Genomic DNA, 24,286 nt, shown 5'->3' on the forward strand with positions numbered 1-24,286 from the left:
AGAGCCTGGAGAGGTGGAGGTATGCTCTGGAGAGAAGAGGAATGAAAGTCAATAGAAGCAAGAGAGAATACTTGTGAGTGAATGAGGGAGAGCCTCTACTTCTCTCATTCTAACAATAGCAATGCAAAGAGTAGAGGGTCAACCATCAAAAGCAGCGAAGGGAGTGCAGGCAGGGTGGAGACGAAGTGTCGGGTTAACATAAGATAGCAGCAAGAGTGAAAGAGAAGGTTTAAAAATGGTAGCGAGACTCGCTGCGATGCATGGTTTGGAGACGATGGCCCTGACAAAACACAAGAGCTGGAGAGAGATGGCGCTGGAGAGAGCAGAGTGGAAGATGTTAAGGTTTTTGTTTTTCGAGCAGGATGGTCAGAATTAGAAATAAATGTGTCAGAAGGACACTTCAGGCTGAGCCATTTAGACAGGAAGTTAGAGCAGCTTGGACATGTGCAGAGGCGGGACATAAGATGCAGAATATGGAGCTGCCAGGCAGGAGGAAAAGAGGAAGACCACTGAAGGAGGACATGTCGAGGGTTGGTATGACAGAAGAGGATGCTCGAGCGCTACGGAGGCAAATGATCTGCTGTGGCAAACCCTAATGAGAACAACCAAAAAAAAAAAGACAGATTTTTTCCGGCCTTGGCTCGCCACCACATTAATTTATACTCCTGTATTTGTGAAACTGATGAATAATAAATACAAGACCTATTCACTTTATCAATTTGCTCTTTTGGCTGCTTGGGGATTTGGGGAAGATGGATGTGTTTCATGTTGTTCCTCAGCCCTCCTACAGGGGCCTAACGAGGTTTATTAAATGAGGGGTGTCTAATCTAAAAAAAGAGTTTTCAGGAGAAAAAAAAGTGAATTTTAAAAACAAAAAAATCAGGTTACATGAAAACATCTCTAATAATAATAAAATACATGAATTCAAGGTTTTTCAAGTCATATAAAAAAAGAGAGAAGTCTAGCAAGTAATCTAATGATAGAGTCCTGAATAATAAATACGGTTTTGTATGGTTTTGCTTAACAGATATCCAGTGTTGGGAGTGACGGAATACATGTACCGCCGTTATGTGATTAAAATACAAAATATGAGTAACTGTATTCCGTTAAAAGGTGGTATTCAGAATACAGTTACTTTGCTGAAGTAAAGGGATTACATGGCGGTCTTCTCCTGTTTCATATGTTAGGCTATGCCATCTCTGTTTTTGGTAATTCCACGCTGGTGGAAACCCAAACAAAACACGCATTAAGAGGCTCAAATGCCTGTGTCTCAATCTCGCCTCTCATAATGACGTGAAGAATTTATTTTTTAAAAATGATTTAATATGAAGGCTATAGGCAGAGTGTTACAGGCATAGCCCTAAAGAATGTAGCCTCATGGGCAGTGTAGTCCATGCTGCAGAGAGAATGGACTGCCATAACCGTTATGTGTCTGTGAGCGAGGGAGGGAGAAAAAGTGGAAAAGTACGAGCTGTCAACGAGCAGAAACGGGAGCTGGAAGCATGTAAATATAATAATAACCACTGCAGCCAAAAAGAGTGCCTGACGAGCCCAGTTGTAAGTAACCTATTAAGACTCGACTGTACACTGTGTTCGTGTTTTCCCCCGAAACAATAAGTTTCGCTGGAGCAGCCTTTCAACGCCTCTCTCTGTCTCTCACTAGCAAACTTGACCCAGACAACAAAGTAAAGCTAGTTTTCGGCTACGAGCCCGACACAGAACCGACGCATTAGCCAGAGGTCACTTTACTACGGTTCGGAGCCGCGGACCTGTTTTATATACGCGCCGAATACTTTTCTATACGAGATGACTGCAAAAAGTGCAGCCTTACCTAATGTCCACCTACTGTTACTCATTTTATATTAAGATTTAAAAATCTAGTTGGTATTATGGCGAGTAACCTTCAGTAATAGTAATAAATCACACAGCAATAGTACATTCATGTAGTTGTAAAAAAGCATGATAATATATTAAGTAATCCAAAGTATTCAGAATACGTTACTCTCATTGAGTAACGTAACGGAATATGTTACAAAATACATTTTGGGGCATGTATTCTGTAATCTGTAGTGGAATACATTTTAAAAGTAACCTTCCCAACACTGCAGATATCTCTGTGGCCACAACTGGGAAATTACATTTTATTGGCCTCGTGTGCTTCCTTCCTATGTTACTCTATTATATTAGAAAATCATGGCGTGTTCAAATGCAGTGCGGCACAAATAATGGCAGTAAGCTTGGTGTCTTTCCAAGCTTCAATAATTCTTGAATATTAGCTGATATCATTAGAAACCATAAGCGTGGGTCATAAAAAACATTACATTTGTATCTGTAAAAAATACTGAGTGCCTTTAGTGGTGCAGATAGTTCTCGAAACATGATAGCCATGCTTTTTTGGGTTTGGCATCCCCTGAATGTACCTTTGGACACTTCTAGAGCTAACTCATTATCACCTTACCAACATTGCACTAGTAACAATAGCAGGGTCCATTACTCTTACCTTCATGTGAAGTTGCCTCTTGATAAGACAGTGTAACATGTGTGTTCACCATGATCAAACTCATACCTGTCTGTCATCCTTTGCTTTGAAGGACTTTAAGTACCGGAGTAGACTAGGTGGGCCAGGTCTTGTTCGCGGCTGCAGCTTGAATTGGCTGTACATGTAACAGATGTATCAGGAAGATATTTCTGACGGGCAGACAGAAATATCCCCGTGGCTTTGTTCGGCTCGCCTCACAGACTAGCGGGTTTCTCTCACCGCGGCCAAGAGCTCAAACAAAAGCTGGCTTTGTCCTTTAATTTGTCGGTCAGTCTAAGAATAAAGTTGACATCACAGGCATGGCTCAGAGTTATGTTTCTGACCCCCTCTCCCCTCTTGTCTCCTCTTGATACTGTTTGTGTGCTTGTCTGATCTTCCAAGCACACATGTTCTTGTTTGATAGGCAACATCTATGGAAATTGTGTCAGGGTATTAGTCTCTATCGCAACGTTAGCCTTTGGCATGCCAAAAACTCTTCAGCAAACAAATACGGATATCTTCTGTTGTCCCGCATGAGCGCCATTGCAATGTACTTACATGGAGATGTAAGTACACCATACGCCTAAATATATTGAAAGAGATTTGCGAGCAAAAGAAAGCATCCAATCGGCCTGTGTGACACAAGTCTGATCTAAACATGTATCTGAAGGCAGCCTGCAGTGAGATCCCTGTGCCCAGGCAAAGAGGGGGGCCGAGGCTGGATCGCTGCTCCAGTTCCATCCAGCAGAGGCAGGGGGCAGGAACCCGGGTGCACTTCTCGAGCCTCAACAGCTGTCCTGTAGGAGCTCTTGAAGACCACAGACCTCAAGAGCAGCACACCTTAGAGGATCTTCTTCATGTACAAAATCATTTGTTCCAGGCATCTCCCCAACCTTGTGCCAGCATGGTCTACAGGTAGGATTCTGTTCTTTAGAAGGTGCATGAAAAAAAATCCCCCTCTGTACTGTTCGTGCTGCATGTGAGAAATTTTAAGCAAGTTTCATGCATCAAATTTGGATTATGTTCATTCTGCATTAAGGTGCAGCTTAAGTAAGCGTGACTTGACTGTCACCAACCAGCGGCCTGTTTTTCGCTTCACTTCAATGTGTATGATCGCTAAAACACTGGAAGTGAGGATTAAAGTTTAATTCTTCTCAGCGGGGTCTCTGCCTGCTAAATACTTCTCATCACTTTGTGGTAATAAGACTCTCACATAGCCCAGCGACTTTTAGCTCTAATTCCTGCTCCTTAAGTAGACCTAATATTTTAGTTACATGAGGCTACAATCAGAAAAACCGCTGTGCCCTCAGTGAATCCGCAAGTTGCAGTAGCATGAAAAGATTGAAAAATAATGCGAATAAGAAATGAAGAAAGCCTGACATTTGAGCTGATTGTTTTTAATAATCAGTTATATCATTAAATGGAGCAACATTTTTTTAGAATGTATGTCTTGTTTCTGAAATGTTTTGGGGGTTTTTAATGGTTTTTTGTAAGCTCGCCAAATACAAAGCCAAAATACAAATTTGATTAGTATAAAAAGGAAGAGGCTGTGAGAGGGAGCAGATCTTTTTGTGCACAGAGAGGACATTACTCTGTGAGATTTAGATTTAAAAGTGTATTCATGTACCACGGTAACAGGAAAATATTTGCCTCCTCTGGAAAGATTTAGGTGAATGAACGCATGAGACTCTGGAAATCTGTAAAATTAAAAATAAATTCTGTACATTTTATTTATGCAGAAACGTGGTGGCCTCTTCCCTCTTCTCTTCTGCTGGTTGTAGCTTGTATTTTCAGATTAGAGACTCTAGAGCGGGGGTGTCAAACTCAATTGCACAGGGGGCCAAAACTCAAGGCACACTTTAGGTCGTGGGCCAAACAAGATAAACATTTATTGAACACACTAAAACAATGTTTTTTAAACATAAATATGAATAAAAATAGACAGGAATATTATTCCAGATTAAATAAACTTAAAAATAATCAACTTTAACTTTAACCACGGATGAAGATGCCCAGCTGTGCAATGTCCATCATATCTACACTTTCATCCACAGCAAGAGAGTGTGCAATAAAGTTCTTGCTTCTTTCACACAACTGTGTTCTTAAATCAGTGGCCATCTCACAAACCCGATCAGCAATCGTATTTCTCCTCAGGCTCATATTTGCCAAACTCTGCATTTTGTCTGGACACAAGACGTCGCACACCTTCATCATGCAGCTCTTCAGAGTGGTAACGGGCTGATTTGGCTCTCTCCTCTGCTACAATAAAACTTGCTTTCACAACAGCTTCACTTTGTGATTTTGCTCTGGTGAAAAACATCTGCTGAAATGTCAGATTCTTCTTTAGCTCTTCTACTTTCTGTAGTTTCTGCTCTGCGTTTAGGTTTTTCAGCTTATCCTGATGTTTTGTCTGTAGTGCCGTCTTAAATTAAATTCCTTAATTACAGCCGCATTAGCTCCACTAATAAGACACCCCGTGTGTCTTATTTACCAATATCTGTAAACATATATTCAGTCACCCACTGGCGCTGAAAGGCTCTGCTTTCAGAATCAACTTTTCTCTCCACCATTGTGAGCGGCTAGCTTCGCCATAACAGAAGTTTGACTTGATTGACACGGGAATGTTCCCAGTTAGCCTAGCGTTCAGCAAGGAGGCTGCAACGCTGCATTATGGGATCTGTTGTTTGTATATTATTAGCACCTCATATCGCCGGGCCATGCATAACAATAATAATAAATCTATATAAAATGATCTCGCGGCCCGGATATAAATGTACGCCGAGCCGGATGTGGCCCGCGGGCCTTGACTTTGACACATGTGCTCTAGAGGTTTTTTATTTTCTCAGCCAAAGCAAAGAAATTCGATATGTAGCTGTCAAACTGTGCAGTGTTGAGCATTTCATTAGGTATACCTTGCTAGTACTGGGTTGGACCCTTTTTTGCCTTCAGAGCTGCCTTAATTCTTCGAACTATTGATTCAGCAAAGTGTTGGAAATATTCTTCAGAGATGTCGAGCTATATTGATATGATAGCAAAACACAGTTGGTGCAGATTTGTCAGCTGCACATCCATGATGTAAATCTCCTGTTGTACCACATCCCAAAGGTCCATCCATCCGTCTTCTTCTGCTTATCTGGGGCTGGATCGTCGGGGCAGCAGGCTAAGCAGAAAAGCCCAGACCTCCCTCTCCCCAGCCACCTCCTCCAGCTTGTCCGGGGGAACACCAAGGCTTTCCCAGTGCACCCAAGAGATATAATCTCTCCAGCATGTGTCGTGTAATCTCTCTCCGGGGCCTCCTCCCGGTGGAACATGCCAGGTACACCTCACCCAGGAGGCATCCATATCAGATGCCTGAACCACCTCAGCTGGCTCCTTTCAATGTGGAGGAGCAGCAGCTCTACTCTGAGTCCCTCCCGGATGGCCAAAATTCTCACCCTTAAGAGGAAGCTAATTTCCGCCGCTTGTATACGCGATCTCATTCTTTTGGTCACTACCCACAGCTTGTGACCATGGGTGAGGGTAAGGACGTAGATCGACCAGTAAATCGAGAGCTTCGCTTTTACTCTCAGCTCTCTCTTCACCACAATGGACCCCGTACATCGTTCTCGTCACTGCAGCCGTAGCACCAATCCGATCTCACACTCCCTTTTCCCATCACTCGTGAACAAGAGCCCGAGATCCCAAAGGTGCTCTAATTAATTGAGATCTGGTGACTGTGATGGCCACTTGACTGCAGTGAATTCAATGAGATTTTCAGGAAACCTCACCATTGCATTACCAGTAGCCTAAATAACAAAGCAGCTTTTAATGCTGTTTATGCCAAATTCTAACCCTACCATCTGAATGTTTCGGCAGAGATCGAATCTCATCGGACCAGGCGATGATTTACCAGTATACATACTATTGTCCAATTTCGGTGAGTCTGTGTGATTTGTAGCCTGAGTTTCCTGTTATTAGTCACCTGGTGTGATCTTCTACTGCTGTAGCCCATCTGCTTTAAGTTTGGATTGGTTGTGCTTTCAGAGATTTTGCAGACCTTGGTTGTAATGAGTGGTTGTTTGAATTATTACTGGCTTTCTATCAGCTCAAAGCAGTCTGGTCTTTGCCTCTTACTTCTGGCATCAACAGGGCATTTTTCCCTCACTGAATGTTTTCTTTTTTCAGACCATTCTCTGTAAACCCTAGAGACGAATCCCAGTAAATCACCAGTTTGTGAGACCATCAGCAACCACGCTACATTCATAGTCTCTTAAATCACCTTTCTCCGCCATTCTGATGCTCAGTTTGAACTCCATCGTTTCATCTTGACCATGTCTACAGGCTTAAATGCACTGAGTTGCTGCCCCATGATTGTCTGCTTAGATATTCTCTCTAAAGAGCAGTCGAACAAGGGTACCTAATGAAGTGGCCAGTGAAGGTAGATCCTTCTGCTTGTGGGCAAATACCACGCTAATTAGTAAGCTTTTGAGGTTTTAGTAGGTGGACTTTTTTCACAGACAGACCCAAGCTAGGTGTTTCCTTTATTTCCGCTCTGGTCTCAGGCTCTAACTCCAGCATCAATGTGCATACTTGAGCTTGGTCTTCTAATCTAAAACTTGCCACGAAACTCTTCATTTAGCTCCAAACCTTTCTTGTCCTGACCTCATTTCTAATAACACACAGGCAAATGAAAGTTGGTTCTACATTGCACAAAAGTCCATAACTCAATTAAAATGGTGTATTTTTAATATTTTACTGCAAACAAACAATTTAAATCTGTTAATATCCTTAGTGGGGTTTTAGCATTTCCTTTGCAGTGCCTCAAATACTGGCAGAGCTAAGCACAAATCCACTAAACAGTGTATGAGGGTGAATAGCCTACAGGTAGCTTCCTCTTTTTTAGTCATTAGTCACTGAGGTTGCACATGGTGTTTTTCATAAAACCACTGTTCCTATGAGGCCATCCATATTCAAAAGGTAAAGAATTCATCACAGGAGAACTATTTTCCAGAACATTTTTAATGTGAAACAAGAGAAACCTATAGGGGTTGATGGGTATGGCTGTCTGATAAACTAATGACCTCCATCTCTCAAACACCAACACACATGCACACAAATGGTGACACTATAGCCCAAAGCCAGATCCTTGTTTACAAAAGCCTTTGGTCTTTGAAATGCAGGTGCAGGCTTAGATTTTGGCAGGCACCAGAGCAAGACATGCTACATGTGAGAAATGGCAAATTCTCAGAAAAGATCAACTGTTCAGCAGGTCACTGAATTTTTAACTTCAGAGAGCCTTGAGAAGCCACTTAAAGTTATTCTTCGGCGCGAGAAGCCATTCATGCATTTATGAAATTCCAGTGTTTCAAGGACAATATCAGTTCTGCTTAGCATTTATTAAAGGGTTAGAGTCAGGGTCAGGGTCCGTTGATTGGCGGACAGAGGCGGTTTCTCGCAGCTTAAATACAGTTTTGTGTTTTTCCCGAAGTCGCAAAAGTATGACGTCAAAACATTCTGATTGGTCACTTGCAATGTTGATCCTGGAACAACATGTACTACTTACTATTACTTACTATTTCTAATGTGAGAAATAAGAAGAAAGAAAGGACACTAGAAGCCTATTTCTAGATTTATGGATCTTCCAGTAAAGCAAATGTTGTTGTACCAATTTTAAGATAACAACCGACATTTTGACTTGTGGATTGCAAAAAATCCTGCTTTTTCAGTGGCTAAAACAAGCTTGCATTCATTTTTAACATCAGAATTAAAAAATGCTGATTGTCAGGAAATGTCATGAAAGTTTCCAGAGCCACTCTTATGTTTTCACTTCCAGCAGATCCCTTTATTTTCTCCCAGGGCTTTTCCAGACTAAAAATAGTCATTAGTCATCCACTTGCCAGCTCATTTAGGATAAGCTGTTACCCTGGAAAAATGTTGTTTCATAAAAACTCCCGTGTCTGCTTACATTCTGCAGGTACGCAAACCTTTCATCTATATTGAATCTACTATGAACCCTTGAGTGCTCCAGCATTAAAACAAATGCACCTGCATTTCCTCCCTGTTATTATTCAGTATTCGACAATGCGGACGTATGCTCGCTTGGTATGCAAATAAGGTCATGAGGCATCTGTGGGGGCTGACATAATAAAGTTGTCAGCATTCATCCACGTCACCATATAAAGAGTGGATCCAAATGGAGATGAAGCTGTGGCAGAAGCTGGCCAACCAGTGGTAATGACGATATTAATTAAAGATGTCACAATGCTAAGAGTTAAATAATGCTGATTGTATAGCAATGACTGTAATGGCAGTAATGACGATGAGGCGATCATATGAGCGACGGGGGTTTGATTCTGCAGGCGGCGGATGGTTGTAGTCATAAGCATGACCTTGCCTTTTGCAGCCACTCGTGTCCGATTCAGACTGAAGCTTCCTCATCAGTATTTCATGCATGCTTGCTGGCCTGCAGTGGAATTTATGGGGCTTAATAGCTGTGACCATTATCTCTACACAGAGTAGTACCACCCTATTAGGGCAGATTAAACAACCAATGCTCCCTCTGAAGTGTTGTGCGCACAATGCATCATAATGACTTGCACTCTGTAGCCTGCAGCACAGGGAAAGGGACTCTGGACTTGGACTGAGGAAGAGCACTGTTTAAAGGGGCTATTTGGAGGGAAGAGATGAGGGGAGAGGAGGAGAAAAAGAGAGGGAAAATATGTAAGCAAAAAGAGGAATGAGTGAAAAAATACTACCTAGGGAAAGATGTAATTGAGCAGAGAGAGGTGGTACTGCTGCAGCGATGACATCACTGACTCGTTGGAAAGGTTTTCCCCTCGTTCTGCCTCATTTCCTCAACAGGAGGTTACGGCTGATAAGGACGGTTATCAGACACTTAGTAGCCTTTTGAACTGGAGAATAAAATGCCAGACACAAAAATCTATCAATCAGAGTGTTTACAGGGCTATAATTAATAATGAGAATCTAATGCGCTCGAGGATTTTTCTCTGTATGGCAGCTATAGCAAGGGAGAAAATGACTTTTAAATGCACGACGTTGCAGAGAGACGGGCGGACAGATGTTCCACGCTGCTGGAAATCCAGGGTTATGTTACTGTAAAGGGATTCAGCCTCCTCAGTGCAGCGTTACGGTTGCTCGCCTCAACACGAGAACTCATTTTATAGGGGTTTGCATCTTAGCAACAACGTTTTAGAGCTCTTATTATAGGTTCTTACCAGAGCAATTAGAGACGAGCAGTTTGCCTCAGGGTAACGGCGTTATCGACCGCTGGGGATTCCAGCCGAGACTGTAACAGTTCTAGTTGACGCTTTTGACTGACACACTTTTTAAATGGGCTCAACGGGGAGGAAACTGGAGCCCGGAGGTGCCGGTGACATTAGAGGGATGCTTGTGACTTAGTAACCTCTCCAGAGCACCGAGGAAAAACACGATCAAGCCAACGTCAAGTTCGCTGGCAGGCAAAGAGGCCGTGGAAGATGCAGAAGTAGCAGCACACCAGAGCTGATGCCGCCGTTTCTCAAGGGTTGCCTGGTTTAAAGGCGCTCTCTGTCAGTTTAACACTTCATTATCAGTTCACTTGTCATAGGGAAGCAAGATTTGTGTAATGCTTTCTGACGCTCCACAGCCTGTAAGAAATAGACTCGATGATGTCTTTAGAGTTATCCCCTTGGACTCTGAGAATAACTCGAGGCAGGAATTTGAGAAATGCATGTCAGAGTTGCACCTATAATAATAACTTTTCTATACATTAAAGAAGTGTACGTATCCATATGATTCAGTATTACATTCATCTATGCATACATAATTCTTTGCACACATTTGGTAGGAACTACAGTAAAAATATATACAGTAATTAAAGCGATTAAGGAAAAGATTGCCCATAGAAAGTTTTCAGCAACTGCGTGAAATAAACTACTGATTCAACCCACATGATGGGCTTAGGAAGGTTCCACAGTTTAGGAGTTACAGCCTCAGAAGTGTGGTCACCGCGTGAAAAGAGTTCAAAGACCCTGATTAGATGATCAGAGAGGCTGAGTGCTAGAATAAGGTCTCAGCAGGTCCTGTGTGTAAGCAGGGAGACTGGCCATTGCAGAAATTCCAAGTCCTACATTTTTGTTTTAATTCTTAACCCACATCAGTGTATTGCTCGTGTTTTGGTGTAGAGGCTTTTTAACATTGTAGGAGTTTGAAACTCCGGCCCTGCTGGTATTTGTTTTCTTATAATTCTATTAACTTAAAAAGACAGAGTAAAAATCTTACAACTGCAGTCTTCAGCGTTCCCGTGAACCGCACATCAAACACATTTCTGCACACTGAATAATACAGAACAAAATATACTTTTCTCAGATTGCATAAAAATCTCACATCCCACACTCAGAAAATCCACCTCCCAAATGCTCCCACTGACCCATTAACTGCTCTGGACAATAAACACGAGATCCCACAGATTTTTACACGTGTCTGTTCTTAACAACTCTAATCACAAAGAACTAAATAAGGCAGTTCTGGCCTCAGGGTTTAGGGATGTTCAATGAACCGTGAAGTCCTGCATTGTTACATTAGTGCTCAGCGAGGGAAGAAAGTAAGATGCTGCACCGCTTGAACACATGGTGTATGCTTCATTTGACTCTTACAAGACTCTCAAGCATAGCTCGAAATTTGTGATATGCTTGTAGGTCGTAGAGTGGAAGTGAGTGCATATGTATGCAAGCGGGGCAATCACTGCAACGGCAAACATAAGACAGCGAGGGAAGCAAGTGAAATGTTTTACTAGACATGCACAGTTAAGCAAAGCATGCCTGTTGTATCTATCATTCACCCTAAAGTGGATTTTCTTCAACTAATTAAAGTCGCAGCAACTCAGTCTTCATGATTCCCATTCAGAATCTACCTCTCTCTCTCTCTCTCTCCCTCTCTCTCTCCGATTGTGTGGCGCCATAGTGAAAAACACTGCAGTTCTGAGCCAGTCAGTGAGAGCCAGGAGCCTATACACACAGTCTCTCTTCCTCATTCAGTTACTGGCTCACTCTCTCTACTCTAATCACGCGCTGCTCCTCGCCTCCTCACTGCATCTGTCCTCTTCTCCCTGAAGTGAGAAACCATGCATCCTCCTTTCTCCTCCTCCTCCTCCTCCTCTCTGCTCGTCCATTGCTGTTCCAGGGTCCCTTTATCACACAGAGTCCACTTGCTGCAAAGCCGGGGACCATAAAAGCTCTGCTACTTGCTCGAGGACTTTGGAGACGGGACAAGGCTGTTTGCCAGGTCTGAGGACATCTGTGGGAAATGCCGCTTCAGCTGGGATGCAGATCTTTCTGGGACCCCCGCTCAGCACGTAACAGCGCTTGATCGCTCTCAAAGTTCCAGGAGAAGGAGCATCAATCAAGACTCTCATCCAGCTCCGTCCTTGTTTCTCACAGAGCGCCGGCAACTCGCTGCGTGTAAGAGCACTTGTGTAAATGAAGATTTGGTTCACGTGTGGAAGCAAATGCCAGAAATGCTTGTGCATGTGCAGCATTTATTCGCGAGCATTTGCGTTTCTGTGAAAGCATGACCTTATTTTTAAGATGTGTGACAGGAGTGAGACACTGTCTGTGAGCGTGTGTGTGTGTGTGTGTGTGTGCGTGCGGGTGAGCATGTGTGTGTGTGTTGCTGAGCACCCGATGTGGTGGTGCAGTGTTACTCTCCTCACACCAGGTGTTTGACTAGAAGGCTTAGCTGTGATTGGAGAGCAAGGTGGACTCCAGAGACACCCACAAGTCCTGGTCGCCTGACAAAACCTTGAGCACACTAACAAAAACATAAATTAAAGAATTAAAAAAATGAAGGGTTAAAGGCTGAGTAACCAGAAAAGAAGAGCCAAAAGTTGAGGTGGAATGGAAGATATAGACAGAGAGATGAGGGAACAGCGCAGAGAGAAAGAGATAAATGTGACAGAAATGTAAGAAAAAAACTTGTGCTCATTCTTTGCCTCGCCATGACAAAGCAGCTCAGACATGTGAGGAGGAGGCGTTACTGAAGAACTGAAACTGAAGAAAGCAGCACAAGGAGAAATTACAAAGAGGTCTCACAGGTTTTTTTGTCAGATCAGTCTTTTTTCTGGTTTTAGCAGTATATTTTTTTTCTCCTTTAGTCAAGTGCTCATCTTAAACAGACAGCTCTACAAGCAACTCATTCATGTCCTTCTCCCTCCATCTCCATCCTCTCCCATCTTTTCAGGTGGAGCCAGACCAGCTCAGGATCTCAGCGCCTCACACACACACACACACACTGACCGGGACCGCCGCTGATATGCCTGAGCTTCACGTAGCATAACTTTGAGAAAATTCTCTGAAAAGAGATGGAATAAAGCCGTGCATCACTTCCTACTGCCATCTCCATATGAGAATCAGCGGCCGGAATTGGCACGGACCTTTGATTTTCAACTTCACATAAGCTTAGTTCTGCAGACTAGAAATAAAAAAGACTCTTAAGCACTTTAAGGACTAAAACAGAGCAGCTCTAGCGGCCTTTGCCTCGAGCCATGCAGGTGTCCTTTGCATGTACAGATCACGGGCTCAAGGCCCCTCGAAATGGCGAGCACAGCAAGCAGAACGCAACGAGCCCCAACACAGCCAGCCAGGCACGTGCCCGGTTCCGCACAGTGGCCCTAATAGCTCGCAGCCTGGGGTCCTTCACCCACCGCTACCACCACAGCCTCAAGGAGTCGACGGCAAAGCTCACCGGCATGAAGTACCGGTACGTAAACTTGAGGAGATGAAGGCTGTGTGGAGAGAAGAGAGTGAGGAAGAAAGAGGAGCTCTGCTTATAGTTAGTTTACTCCTCTCCCCTCTTTTCCCAGTTTCCCAGTGTGTGGTGTGAAAAGCTCTCATAATTTTCACTGTGAGGAAAAAGAAACGAATTTGAAAGAAAACACAAGATAATAAGGTGGAAAAAAGAGAAGAAGGGAAAAAATGAAGATATGTGAGCGGTGACAGGTGATGAGTGGGATGTTGTGTGTGTGTGTCAAGAAAGAAAGACAGAAAAGTACAGACATGGTTTTTTTTTCCAAGTATGCAAATTTATTGGCATCCTTAATTCCACAGTTATTAGCGCAGCAATCTACGATCTAGGACAGTTTATGCTGTTGGCTTTGCTTTGAGCTCCAGACGTGAACATGTGAATTTAAGTGGCTGCAAGTGTAATTTGAAAAGAGTGAGAGAGGAAGAGAGAAGACGGTTTAATGTAGCAGTCACTGATAAAAACGCTTTAAGATTAGGACCTTTAGTCAGACTTGAACGTTATATTAAAAGCATATTTATAACGTTGATTTTAAACGCTGACCAGATTTGACCTCTTTCTGGCACAGTTCAAATGCTGACGTTCATTACTGGTGCCCATATAGGGGACACATTCTGAAGAATTATTACTTATCATATATGATACGACCAAAAACTATGCACAGAAAACCCTGCTGACACAAAGACATCACCATACTAATATAATGAAAATTAGATGATTTGTAAAAACATAACCAGCATGCAAATCATCACACCGGTGATCTCGGCGCAGAGAAATCCTAATAGTAGAACTGTTATGAAGTTGCAGGCACTTGTGCACAAGAATTTATGCTGAAAGAAAAGAAACACAACAGGATACGTCACGATAAATTGGAGTATGAGGCCTCTAGTATAAAAAGAAGACAAAGAAGCAGTATTGATAGTGGTGGGAGAAGCAAAAGCCAAACTAATGTGCATGAAAATATTCTAAAATAGGTGTCTGGCATTATGGTAAAGTGCACTCAGTATAGTCAGATAAACAGACTATTCAGTGCATCTAAATCACATCCAGTTTTTGTAATTAAAGTCTGGCTTTAATACTTTGTCAATGCCACGCGGAGCTCTCAATAAGTGGCTGCAACCTTACAGTACATTCTGGAAAGTGTGACAGTAGCTGAGCAGTGACGGGCGGTAGAGCTCTCCATGTGCGTCTGTGTGGGAGTTGTAACAAGGCTGGGCCAAGTAAACAATGCGCTCTTATCTCAGCGAGTGGGCTCTTAACCCAGACCACGGGAGCAAAATCGTAGCTTTCACCTCACACCGTTAACTCGCTGGAGAGGGTGACATCACCGTTCGCAGTGTCGAGATCAAGAGAGACGGAGAGGATGGTGAAAGACAAGAAAGAATGGAAAAACAAAAAGACGCAGAATGAAGAAGAATTAGGAGGCTGAATGAAAAAGCAAATTAGGGCACGCAGGTCAGTTCAGACAAAAAGAGGGAATTAGCAGATTCTGGGCAGATTGGCTGCTGAGCAGCTAACTGTGATAAGTGTCTGCTTGTCATACAATCTCATCTCGTTTCCATAACAACATCGTAATGGCCATTTTCAATCTGCTCTCGGTGCTAAACAAGTCTTCATTGTGAGAACTGGGTTCCCCGTTTACATCATTTTTATTTATTTATTTAATCCCCCCCTATTATGCGGGTAAATTGATTTTGAAATTGTGCCGCACTTTTCAAAGTTCTCAAAATCTGATTATCACTGTAGCTTTTTGTGAAAACAGCTGGAGTGCTTTCATAGTGAAGCTTGCTCCAAGCCCTCAGCAAATCCCCTGTTTTCACCACAGAGAAACAAATATTGGATGAAAACTCTTATCAGTCACGTCCCCTCTTTGCTCCCTGTTTGTCTGATATTTTCTGCTCCTCCATCTTTCAGGCTGCCTTTCTCCTTCCAAACATTCGACCCAAAGCTGTTCAGTTAGAAACTCGTATTGCTTCGGACGCCATCTGACAGGGAATCTCTTTCTCTTGAAGTGAAGCCAAGTCCAAGTACTAAATCTGTGTACAACAAATTCTTTGAAGTTTTTCTCTGTGTGATAACAAATCACACTGAGACTTTGTGCGATTGTGGGTGTATGCGTTCACGCATTGCATTATATATCCTTGAGTGTATGGGCATTTGATGCCATTGAGGCTCCACACTGGGAACATCTGAAGGCGTATAGCAAGTGAAAGCAGGAGAAGTAGTGCACAGAGCAAGCAGGCATAAACTAATAATACCACCACCCCCAGCATTTTAGTTGTTATGGTAATCCAAATTTAGTGGAGTTCTAATTGTAGGGTCCCTGGTTGCAACCTTTCAGTGCTGCCTAATCTCTTCCTCCTCTTAAAATAATACGCAAAGCCACAAAAAGCGTATAAAACTGGCCCAAAATTTGGGGATGTAACAAAATGTGACGTCAGCTTCACAAGTTGTGCACATTATATCTGGTCGCTGGTAGGGAGCCCCTGGTTGCTGGGATTGTAGTACATAACGGTCATTAGGCAGCGAGGCCTTTTGACAGTTCAGGAGGTTTGGGGAAGGTTCCGCTTGGTTGGTTCGGAGCTGCGCTGCAGATGGGCATGCAAAAAAAAAAAACCCTTCTGTTGGTTTCTTTGGATGCAAGTTTATCAGCGGGCAGCAGAGAGAGAGGCCTCCTGTGCTGTGCATACATCTGCGTGTTGACGGCGTGAGTAATGCACGAGGCAGCCGTACAAAAGAAGGTTTTTTTGTTGTTTTTTTTCTTGTGCACACAGAATAGCCAGAAAGTGTGGTTCATACTGGTCATTTTAAGGTACTCTCGCTTTGTTTTGTTGCACTCTCACATGAGGGGATGAAAAATTTGGAAGAAAACTGTAAGAGAGTTTCCTCCCATTTGTCCAAGTGCAGCAAACTGAGTGATTCTGATTCTTTCCGTCTAGTGTGCCTCGAGCCTTTTGAGGCCCTCGATTCAATAAGCCGACAGGCGATCAGACCTTACAGAAAAAACAAATAGGGTTAAATTAGGTTTGTTAAAAAGGACCATTTCTCCAGGGGCACCTTAATCATTAACATCTAAGGAGTATGGACGTCGTTTGTTCAGGTCGTATCAGGGTGAAGCTTAAAAATCTGTGATGGCTCATATTTTATTTTGTAGTCACAGAGCCAGCAGGGGCTGTCTTGTTGCCATATTTCAATCTGCTCAGTCAAGGACTATGGACTATGGACTCCCACAGTCCATAGACATGCAGGTTAGGTTAACTGGCAGTTCTCAACTGGCCACAGATAATAGGTAAATTGAGTGTTTTAAGTTTATAGAATAAAGTGCTGTGAATGCACTGTTAATATGTAATTTGTAGTAAAGAGGTTTGAATGGTCGGTAAAACTAGAAAAGCAGTATATTAATGTGAGTACAAGATCTCGAGTGCTTGGAAGGAGGGAACTGGACTCATCCAAGAGGCTTCTTCAGTTCTCAAACAACTGAAGTAGAGCGCAAGGTTTCTGCCCCTAGTAGAACCATCCCTTTGGAGGTGGTCCTCCTATTAATCACGTGAGTCATCACGTGACCCAAAGTGTGAAAAAAGGCGTTTGTCATTAACAGCATGGGGGCCGATACATAGCCTCACCCCACTATCATGAGAGCTATTGAGGTCACGTGTGTGAATCTGGGGCTGACTGCATGTATGCCTGATTTAGACTTCTGTGTGACGCTCCATAGAGTCTACGTAATCGACATAAGTGCCTGACGTTGTCGCCGGCATTTGTGCAGGTATATGGGATATAGCAAATATCAAAAATTAAAACTCATATTGGCATATCAATACTTAATTTCTTTCTTTTTTAATTTGTCAGAAGGTTCAACAAACATTCGTTTAAAAAAACAAAACAGAATTTTTTCACAATTTAATTCACAGTTCAGGCTTTAAAGGTTAATTACCCTGTGGTCGTGCCCTGATGTGTTGCATGCTGTGCTAGCCAACAGAGCCCAATAAACTTTTTTCCCTCCTGCTCTTTGTTATGATCAGTTTTTGTCAAAGACAAATATATTTTTCCCTCAAATTTTTCCACTTCTTTGTACGGTCCTTCACATCCATCTAGAAATTTGCTAACATTTCTGAGCCCTTATAGTGATGCTATGATTGTTATTTCCTATACAGAGATAATGATCGTTATTTTCTGATTGATATATTCGAAAACTACAGTGGAAAAAGTAGCCAGATATGCACAGGATTCTTTCTTTCTCGAGTTTTGACACTCACTGCTGGAGCCCATTGCGAACTAAATCTTTACCTTGTTCCTAACCACATCAACACTTGAAAGAAAACACATATCCACAACAAAATGACTGAAATTTTTACAAAACTTAACAACAACAATGTATTCACAAATAATATCTCTATGCAACATTTCCTGCATTTTTACCACAAGTTGTTGGAGCATAAAGTGCAGTTTTCTGTCATTACGGATCCACAAAATACCCTTGCTTGCTTTGTTACCTCCTCCTGTGTGCATACGACCGTGAACCTTGATGATCTGTGTGTGATGTGCGCAGGTGCATTTGCGCCTTGCATGCCTTCACACACGTCTGCACTCACGCAGCCGATCGTGCTGCTTTTGCACTTGGCAGTTTGTTTTCACTCTCCGACTTGTTCTTTTTCGCTACAAATCAAAAGTCTTCATCGACCTTCAGCGAAAACAAACACTTCATGTTGCAACACCACTTACTCCAGTGCTTGTCTCAACCGTTTTGCAATGATGTGTAGATTTAATAATGTGAGCCAGGGTGTTGCACAACAAGAGCCCTGTAGCATGGAGCTCCACTCTGCCCAAAGACCAAACAAGCCCCCGAGGATAAGTACCACACAATCTCTCAGTTAAAAAAGCTAGGGAGTTTGCAGGGACTCGCTGCATTTTAATTAAAGGTCACAGCCGAGATGGCTTTCTGTAAGCACAGTGATTTTATTAAAGTGTTGCCTTGCAATGAAAACAATATTATCCTTTTCTCCTTAATAGCCTCTGTAATCACAAAGGGGAAGCAAAAACAGAAAGAAAGCACTGCTGCATGTGTCTAAATGCAGCACGTGCACACTGCAGCAATGCTCGCTGGCAGAGCCGAGCACATCTTCACTCTCGCCCAAAAAAACCCACCTATTAATCTCACAAAATGCTTTGAGATCAAAATATTTACACGTCTACGTTCAAATTTAAGCAAAGAAAAGAAAGCTTGCATGCAGCATGTGCTGTATTGAAACCACAGCCAGCCAGGTTTTTCTAGTTATCATGCTAGTTATCATATAATTCCCATGTTGCCTAACTCTCTAAAATCCACACCATACTGAATCAACCACTTCAGATCTGCCCACATGTTTTTCAATACAGGGTCAACAGCTTCAGTCATGTGCCCCTTCCTAAAATAGCTACTTTGTGTGAGATCCTCTACCCATCAGTCACTTGAGAGGCGTTTAAATTAACGAATAACAATCAAATGTAACAATGCAGGCTTCTAAAATCCCGTTTGTGTGAGTCTGATTGCAAGGCACGGAAAACGGAAAGAACCAACGCAATGTCGACACTGTCGGCCCTGTGGAAAAAACGAAGCAGGAAGTCGTGTCCAGACTCTGGCCTCTTTATTACGCACACAATCGCAAACTCACACACGAGCACACACACCACACAAGCCCCTGTAGGGAGCTGGCTGTCATTTCCCATTTCCCATTCTGTGTCATATAGAATGCATTATCTGTAGAGGGCGTTTGATCTGCTTAGACTCGGGGCTTGGACTTGCAACTGCAAGCTCGAGTCTGTTGCTCGTGTCTCTTTTTGTCTCCTCGTAGCTCCCCGTCTCCTTATCTTCATTCATCACCTTCATCAGCGTTTTTTTTTTCTTCCATGCAACTCTGCTGCATTTTTTTCCCTCCACACTTAATCTATTCACTTTTCGCCCCAAGCAAAAAGTGCATGATTTTATTTCCCTTGTTGTCCCGTTCACACAGAGTGTGGTTTTGATATATCCAGCATATGACCCGACTTTCTCCCCTGTGCAGAATTTTACAGATGGCACAGAAAGCAGTGGAAGCCGTGGAAATGGGTGTTGTCTAATCCCCATCAAGGTTGGCTCGCGTGGGCTTGCTTATTCTGCATTAATCCCCTGCCAGTGAGGAAGTTTATCCATTTACCCAAAACCTTGACAGTGTTTGTTGACAGTTATTGATTTGAACAATCCAATGTTGTTAAGAAAAAATGTATGTGACTTGAGAACCAAATGAGTGTTTCACTCTTCTACAGTAGGAGGCCATTCCTCAAAATGCTTCAGCTCAATAAAAAGCATAATATATCACACATTTGTTGATATATTTTTTCTTTGGCTAGAGATCTACTAAGAATAGAAAGGGCTACATACAGTAGGAGCTCACCGGATGCTCATAAGTGGTGACAGGTTTGTGTTGAGGGGGCGTCATCATATGACTCATTTGTCATTTTACTTCAAGGCTTCTTTTGGGGACCAATCAAGCATGAGGGGCCACTCTCGCTGCCTCGCAAATTTGTTTATGTGCAACTTGTGTTCAGACAAGCTGCTCTCTCTTTTACATGTTTATGTTACCATCTACTAGATTATATGTAAAATACAAAGCTGTATATTGTCTATTTTTAGTTTGCAAAGGCCATGCTGTAAATCTCCTGAGTCATTAGGCTCTTTGGAAGGTGCTGGCATCTACATCTGAGGCATGGACAGTTCTATTTCTGCTCTGTAGCAGGTTGTGTGGTTAATAAACCGTGTTTTCCAGCGCGCTGCTGCTGCTGCTACAAGCAGTAGCAAGGCAGCTTCTCCAGCTGCTGAACATCAGTTTTTATTTTCTTTTGTTTGTTTGTTTGTGGGGGTTTTTTACCTTCTGATTAAGGCGGACTGTGTGAATTCGAAGTAGCACGCAAATGTTTCACATTGAGCTGCTGGAGGAACTCCAGATATGAAGTTAGCGTTTTGTTCAAGGACAGCCAGCTTTATTTGGGAATGGAATGTGCCTGCCAGCTTGTTTATAGTGGGGAGAGTATGCACGAATGATTCACTGCAAACATGAAAACATCATAAACGAAGATCCAAGGCAGATGCAGCCACAATTTGAAGCAGGTCCAAGCATTAGGTTGACACTTTAGCCAGAATTAATGGCAATAAACGCACCAATGCACATTCCTTAACATCAAGTGAGGTTTGTCCTCGATTGCGCCCCCCCCCCCCCCCCCTTCCCCAGGCCGACCAAACACACACAGAGTGAGTTAGTAACACACTTCTAAGCCACAGTCCAGCCCTTCCCCCACACTTTCGTGGATCATAGATCCCACTCCATAATACATCAGAGAGATGGAGGATCCAATATGCAAACTCCTCCACCATGTGAGAAATAAGAATGCATCCCACGATTTGTGACAGCAGTGAGATCTGTCTCCTGACAAGCAGTTATGGCACATAAATTACTCAATACATCACTGAATTCACATATCGTCTTGTATACATGTAAACACTTTCATTTATATGTTTTACCCTTTGATCTTGGCAGCCGGGTCGAACTACTGACTCGATGACTGATGCTTCGCCATGCTGGACACCTAATTGAATTGGCTAAGGGCGCAGTTAGACAGCGCAGGCTCGAATTAGCCCGCCTTCATCTAGACAGGCACAGGCCATTAGTTGTCAGGCACAAGAAAACGACTGCTGGCATTTTTTACAGCCTCATTTGTTGTAATGAGTAAATGCCTGCAAAACAAGAACAGAAGGCACAATCCCCAGACCATAATTGGAGGTACTTTCTGTTCCTATTTTCAATTTTTCCCCCATCTCAGAATAAAGTGGTTTTGTGTATGTGCCCTTGATAATTCTGTCAAAAGACAATGACTCAATTTCACGACCTTCATGTAATTTCCCTTTGCAGGGTTTTCAATCCCCTTGTCACAGTTTTCTTTCACCAGCAGTGTACATCCATCACAGTGTGCAGAGACACCTGTGGCGTCTGGGGCGTCGTCTGCGTTAAGCAATTAAATGCTCGCACCACATGAGTTCCCCTCACAGTTGGACTTGAAATGGTGCAGATTATAAAACTAAATGTGAAGTGCTGAGTTGAGACTCTGAGTGAAGTGTGGTAAGAAGCCTGATGTCTTAGTTTATCTTCCATGCTGATAATGAGAGTTGAAAGTGCCTTATTACAGTGCTAGAAATCAGCTGGATGTAATAGAACTGTTATCGAGGAGAAACTTTATTAGATACACCTTGGTAGTTTTGTGTTGAACCGGCTTTTGCCTTCAGAATTGTCTTAATTCTTTGTGGTATACTGTAGATGGAACAAGGTGCTGGAAACAATCCTCGGACATTTTGGTCCATGTTGACATGATAGCGTCACACAGTTTCTGCAGATTTGTCAGCTGGACATCCATGACGTGAATCCCCAGTTCTACTAAAACTTAAAGGTGCCTTTTTGGATTAAGGCCATCTGAGCACAGTAAACTCCTTGTCAAGTTTTTAAAAAGCAGTCTGAGATAATGTGGTGTCTGAGATAATGAACCAACCATCAAAAGATGGGTACACTGTGGTCATAAAGAGATGGATATGGTTAGCAACAATGCTCAGGGAGGCTGTTTATACTAAGGGGTCCAAAGTGTGCCAAGAAAATGTCCCCAACACACCAGGTGGTACACACCAGCAGCCTGAACAGCTGATAGAAAGCAGGATGGATCCATGCTTTCATGTTGTTTACAGCAAATACCATCTGAATGACACATCGGAAATTGAGACTCATCAGACCGGGCACTGTTTTTCTAATCTTCTGTTGTCTAGTTTTGATGAGCCCATGAAAACTCTCACCTCCGTTTCCTGTTCAGAGCTGACAGAAGTGAGTCAGCTAAGAACCTCTGCTGCTGTAGCTCATCTGTTCAATGTGTCATGCATTCAGAGGTACCTACCCTTGCATACATATCAGTTCAAATGCGTTTGGCCATTGTCCTAAGACCTGATCATTGATGCATTTTCAGCTGGAGAACTTCTGCTTATTGGGTATTTTCTCTCTTTCAGACCATTCTCTGTAAACTCTAGAGATGGTTGTGTGCGAAAATCTCAACAGATCAGAACTAAGTCACGAACAAGTGCCTTAAATCAGATTTCTGCTCAGTTTGAACTTCAGCAGGTTGTATTGACTATGCCTAAATGCTCCGCCATGACTGGCTGATAAGATAATATCAATAATTATCAGATGAGAAGGTGAACTTAAGGAAGTGGCTGGTGAGCGTATTACTGGGTCACATACAACTGTACAAGGTTCATAGGTGCTAGATTACTTAAGACAAAAGAAGGGTCACATTAGGCCGCATTAGGGAATGCAGATATGTCAGCCTCACTGTTTTAAAGCGAACAAAGACGCCTCCACTTCTAGAAAAGAAAAGAAAAGTAAAAGGCCGGAGGTCTTAGAGGACTAAGGTGCCCCCTGAAATCTTGCAAAAGAAGACACTGTGTTTCAAATTAGAGGGGAGATGCAAAGGGCAACACTTGTCAAAAAGTGTCACAGTGAAAACAATATTTTTTTTATTTATCAGTGAAATACATTTCACGGTCCTTGAGGGCCTCCCTGTTCCTTCAGAGAACTGAAGCTCTGTATTGAGTAAATAAATCAACTGTCCTCCGACTGTAATCTCTCAATTATGATTCATGATCACCTGAGATAAAGGTGATTATCAGTTTAGGCGAATCTCCTCTTGATCCAGCATAACACACCACACCCTGCATTCTCAAATTCCTGCTCTATACTCTAAGTGCCCTAATTGCTGCATGTTATTTCATTTCAGCCTCTCGCCATGATTTGGAAGCCACACTGATTCTGTCCTTGTTTATGCAGAAATTTTTGGTTCATGAACTACAGGGGCACAGTCGACTGATGACATTTTAAGTCTAAATAAATAGTTTTCTTAATCGTGTTATTTCTTCATAGGAACCTGGGGAAATCTGGGCTGCGTGTCTCCTGTCTGGGGCTCGGTGAGTACAACTAATTAGCATTAGTAAATAATAAAAATCATACGAATCAAAGTGTCAAGTCGCCGCCTCCGTGTGCCTCGGCGTGTAGAGAGAGAACATAAGAGCTAAGCTGAAGGGGACAGGTATTTTTTCTTTCTTTTTATTTAATTCATTCATATAGTTTCACCCGTTTCTAAACCTCATGCATCTTTTATATGTACGGAAAGTCACGAGAGACAACAGAAAGCTGTTTGCAGAGCATTTTTCCTGTTAATATTTAATCAATAGCACTGGTTTCAGCAAACAAGTTGCTCAATTATCACATATATCCAACACACACCACAGGGTAAATACTCTCATTATGACTCATCTTGATAGGACTGTGTTCGTGCGTTAATGCCTATTGTGTGTGGGACAAGTTCCTTGAAAGGGGGACAAAGCGAAGGAGCGGTGCTGCCCAGGCCCAGCAGACAAACTGTAAATGATTACGTTAATCATAGTGATTTTTTACTTGTAGATTAAGCCACACCACAGCGAGCAGGAGGGAGGAGTAGTGAAGAGAATGAACATTCATCAGCTAAAGGGAATTCGTTTCCCTTCTTTATATCGGCAAGCCTGAGCTACACAGCAGTGCCCTTGAGCAAAACATTGATTCCTCCCTGCACCAGTTTTCTGCAGAGGAAAGGAACCAAAATAATATAATTTCACTGTGAGGATGAAAACACGTCATTTTAGCTTTTTTATTAGGATCAGTGGAAGTTTTGGAAATATAGTTATTCACTCCCTGGAGGGTTAGACGCTGAATCTAAGGGGCCTGTTATCTTAGTTTAGCACAACCACTGGCTTCATATAAGAGCTGAGCTTAGCCAGCTTGTGTTGTATTCAAAGACATACAACTGAGATGTTTTGGGGTTTTTTGCTTATTTGTTTGTTTTAAACTCGCTAGGAAAGTTATGGCTGATGTCATAGATCAGTTGGGAGGTAATGCCATTTTCTCATAGACT

The 24,286-nt window shown here is 42.7% G+C and overlaps 1 protein-coding gene across 2 annotated transcripts in view; it reads left to right on the forward strand.

Annotated features, from left to right (window-relative positions):
- The first annotated feature begins 2,911 nt into the window (after positions 1-2,911).
- The window catches only part of kcnab1b (potassium voltage-gated channel subfamily A regulatory beta subunit 1b), a 43,132-nt gene continuing 21,757 nt past the window's right edge, over positions 2,912-24,286 (forward strand). Inside the window, exons 1-3 of one of the 2 annotated variants that reach the window (XM_085438447.1) lie at positions 2,912-3,084; positions 3,189-3,433; positions 23,260-23,303. In XM_085438447.1, the coding sequence (XP_085294573.1) occupies positions 2,926-3,084; positions 3,189-3,433; positions 23,260-23,303 (448 nt within the window). In that variant the 5' untranslated portion in view covers positions 2,912-2,925. Of the gene's footprint in view, positions 3,085-3,188; positions 3,434-11,489; positions 11,956-12,733; positions 13,253-23,259; positions 23,304-24,286 lie in introns of those variants that run through there. The other variant, XM_085438448.1, reaches the window with a different exon arrangement.

This window comes from Copadichromis virginalis, linkage group LG18 (assembly GCF_057382275.1).
Source record: "Copadichromis virginalis isolate Kocher_CV1m ecotype Utaka linkage group LG18, C_Virginalis_male_GT1.1, whole genome shotgun sequence".
Taxonomy (NCBI): Eukaryota; Metazoa; Chordata; class Actinopteri; order Cichliformes; family Cichlidae; genus Copadichromis; species Copadichromis virginalis.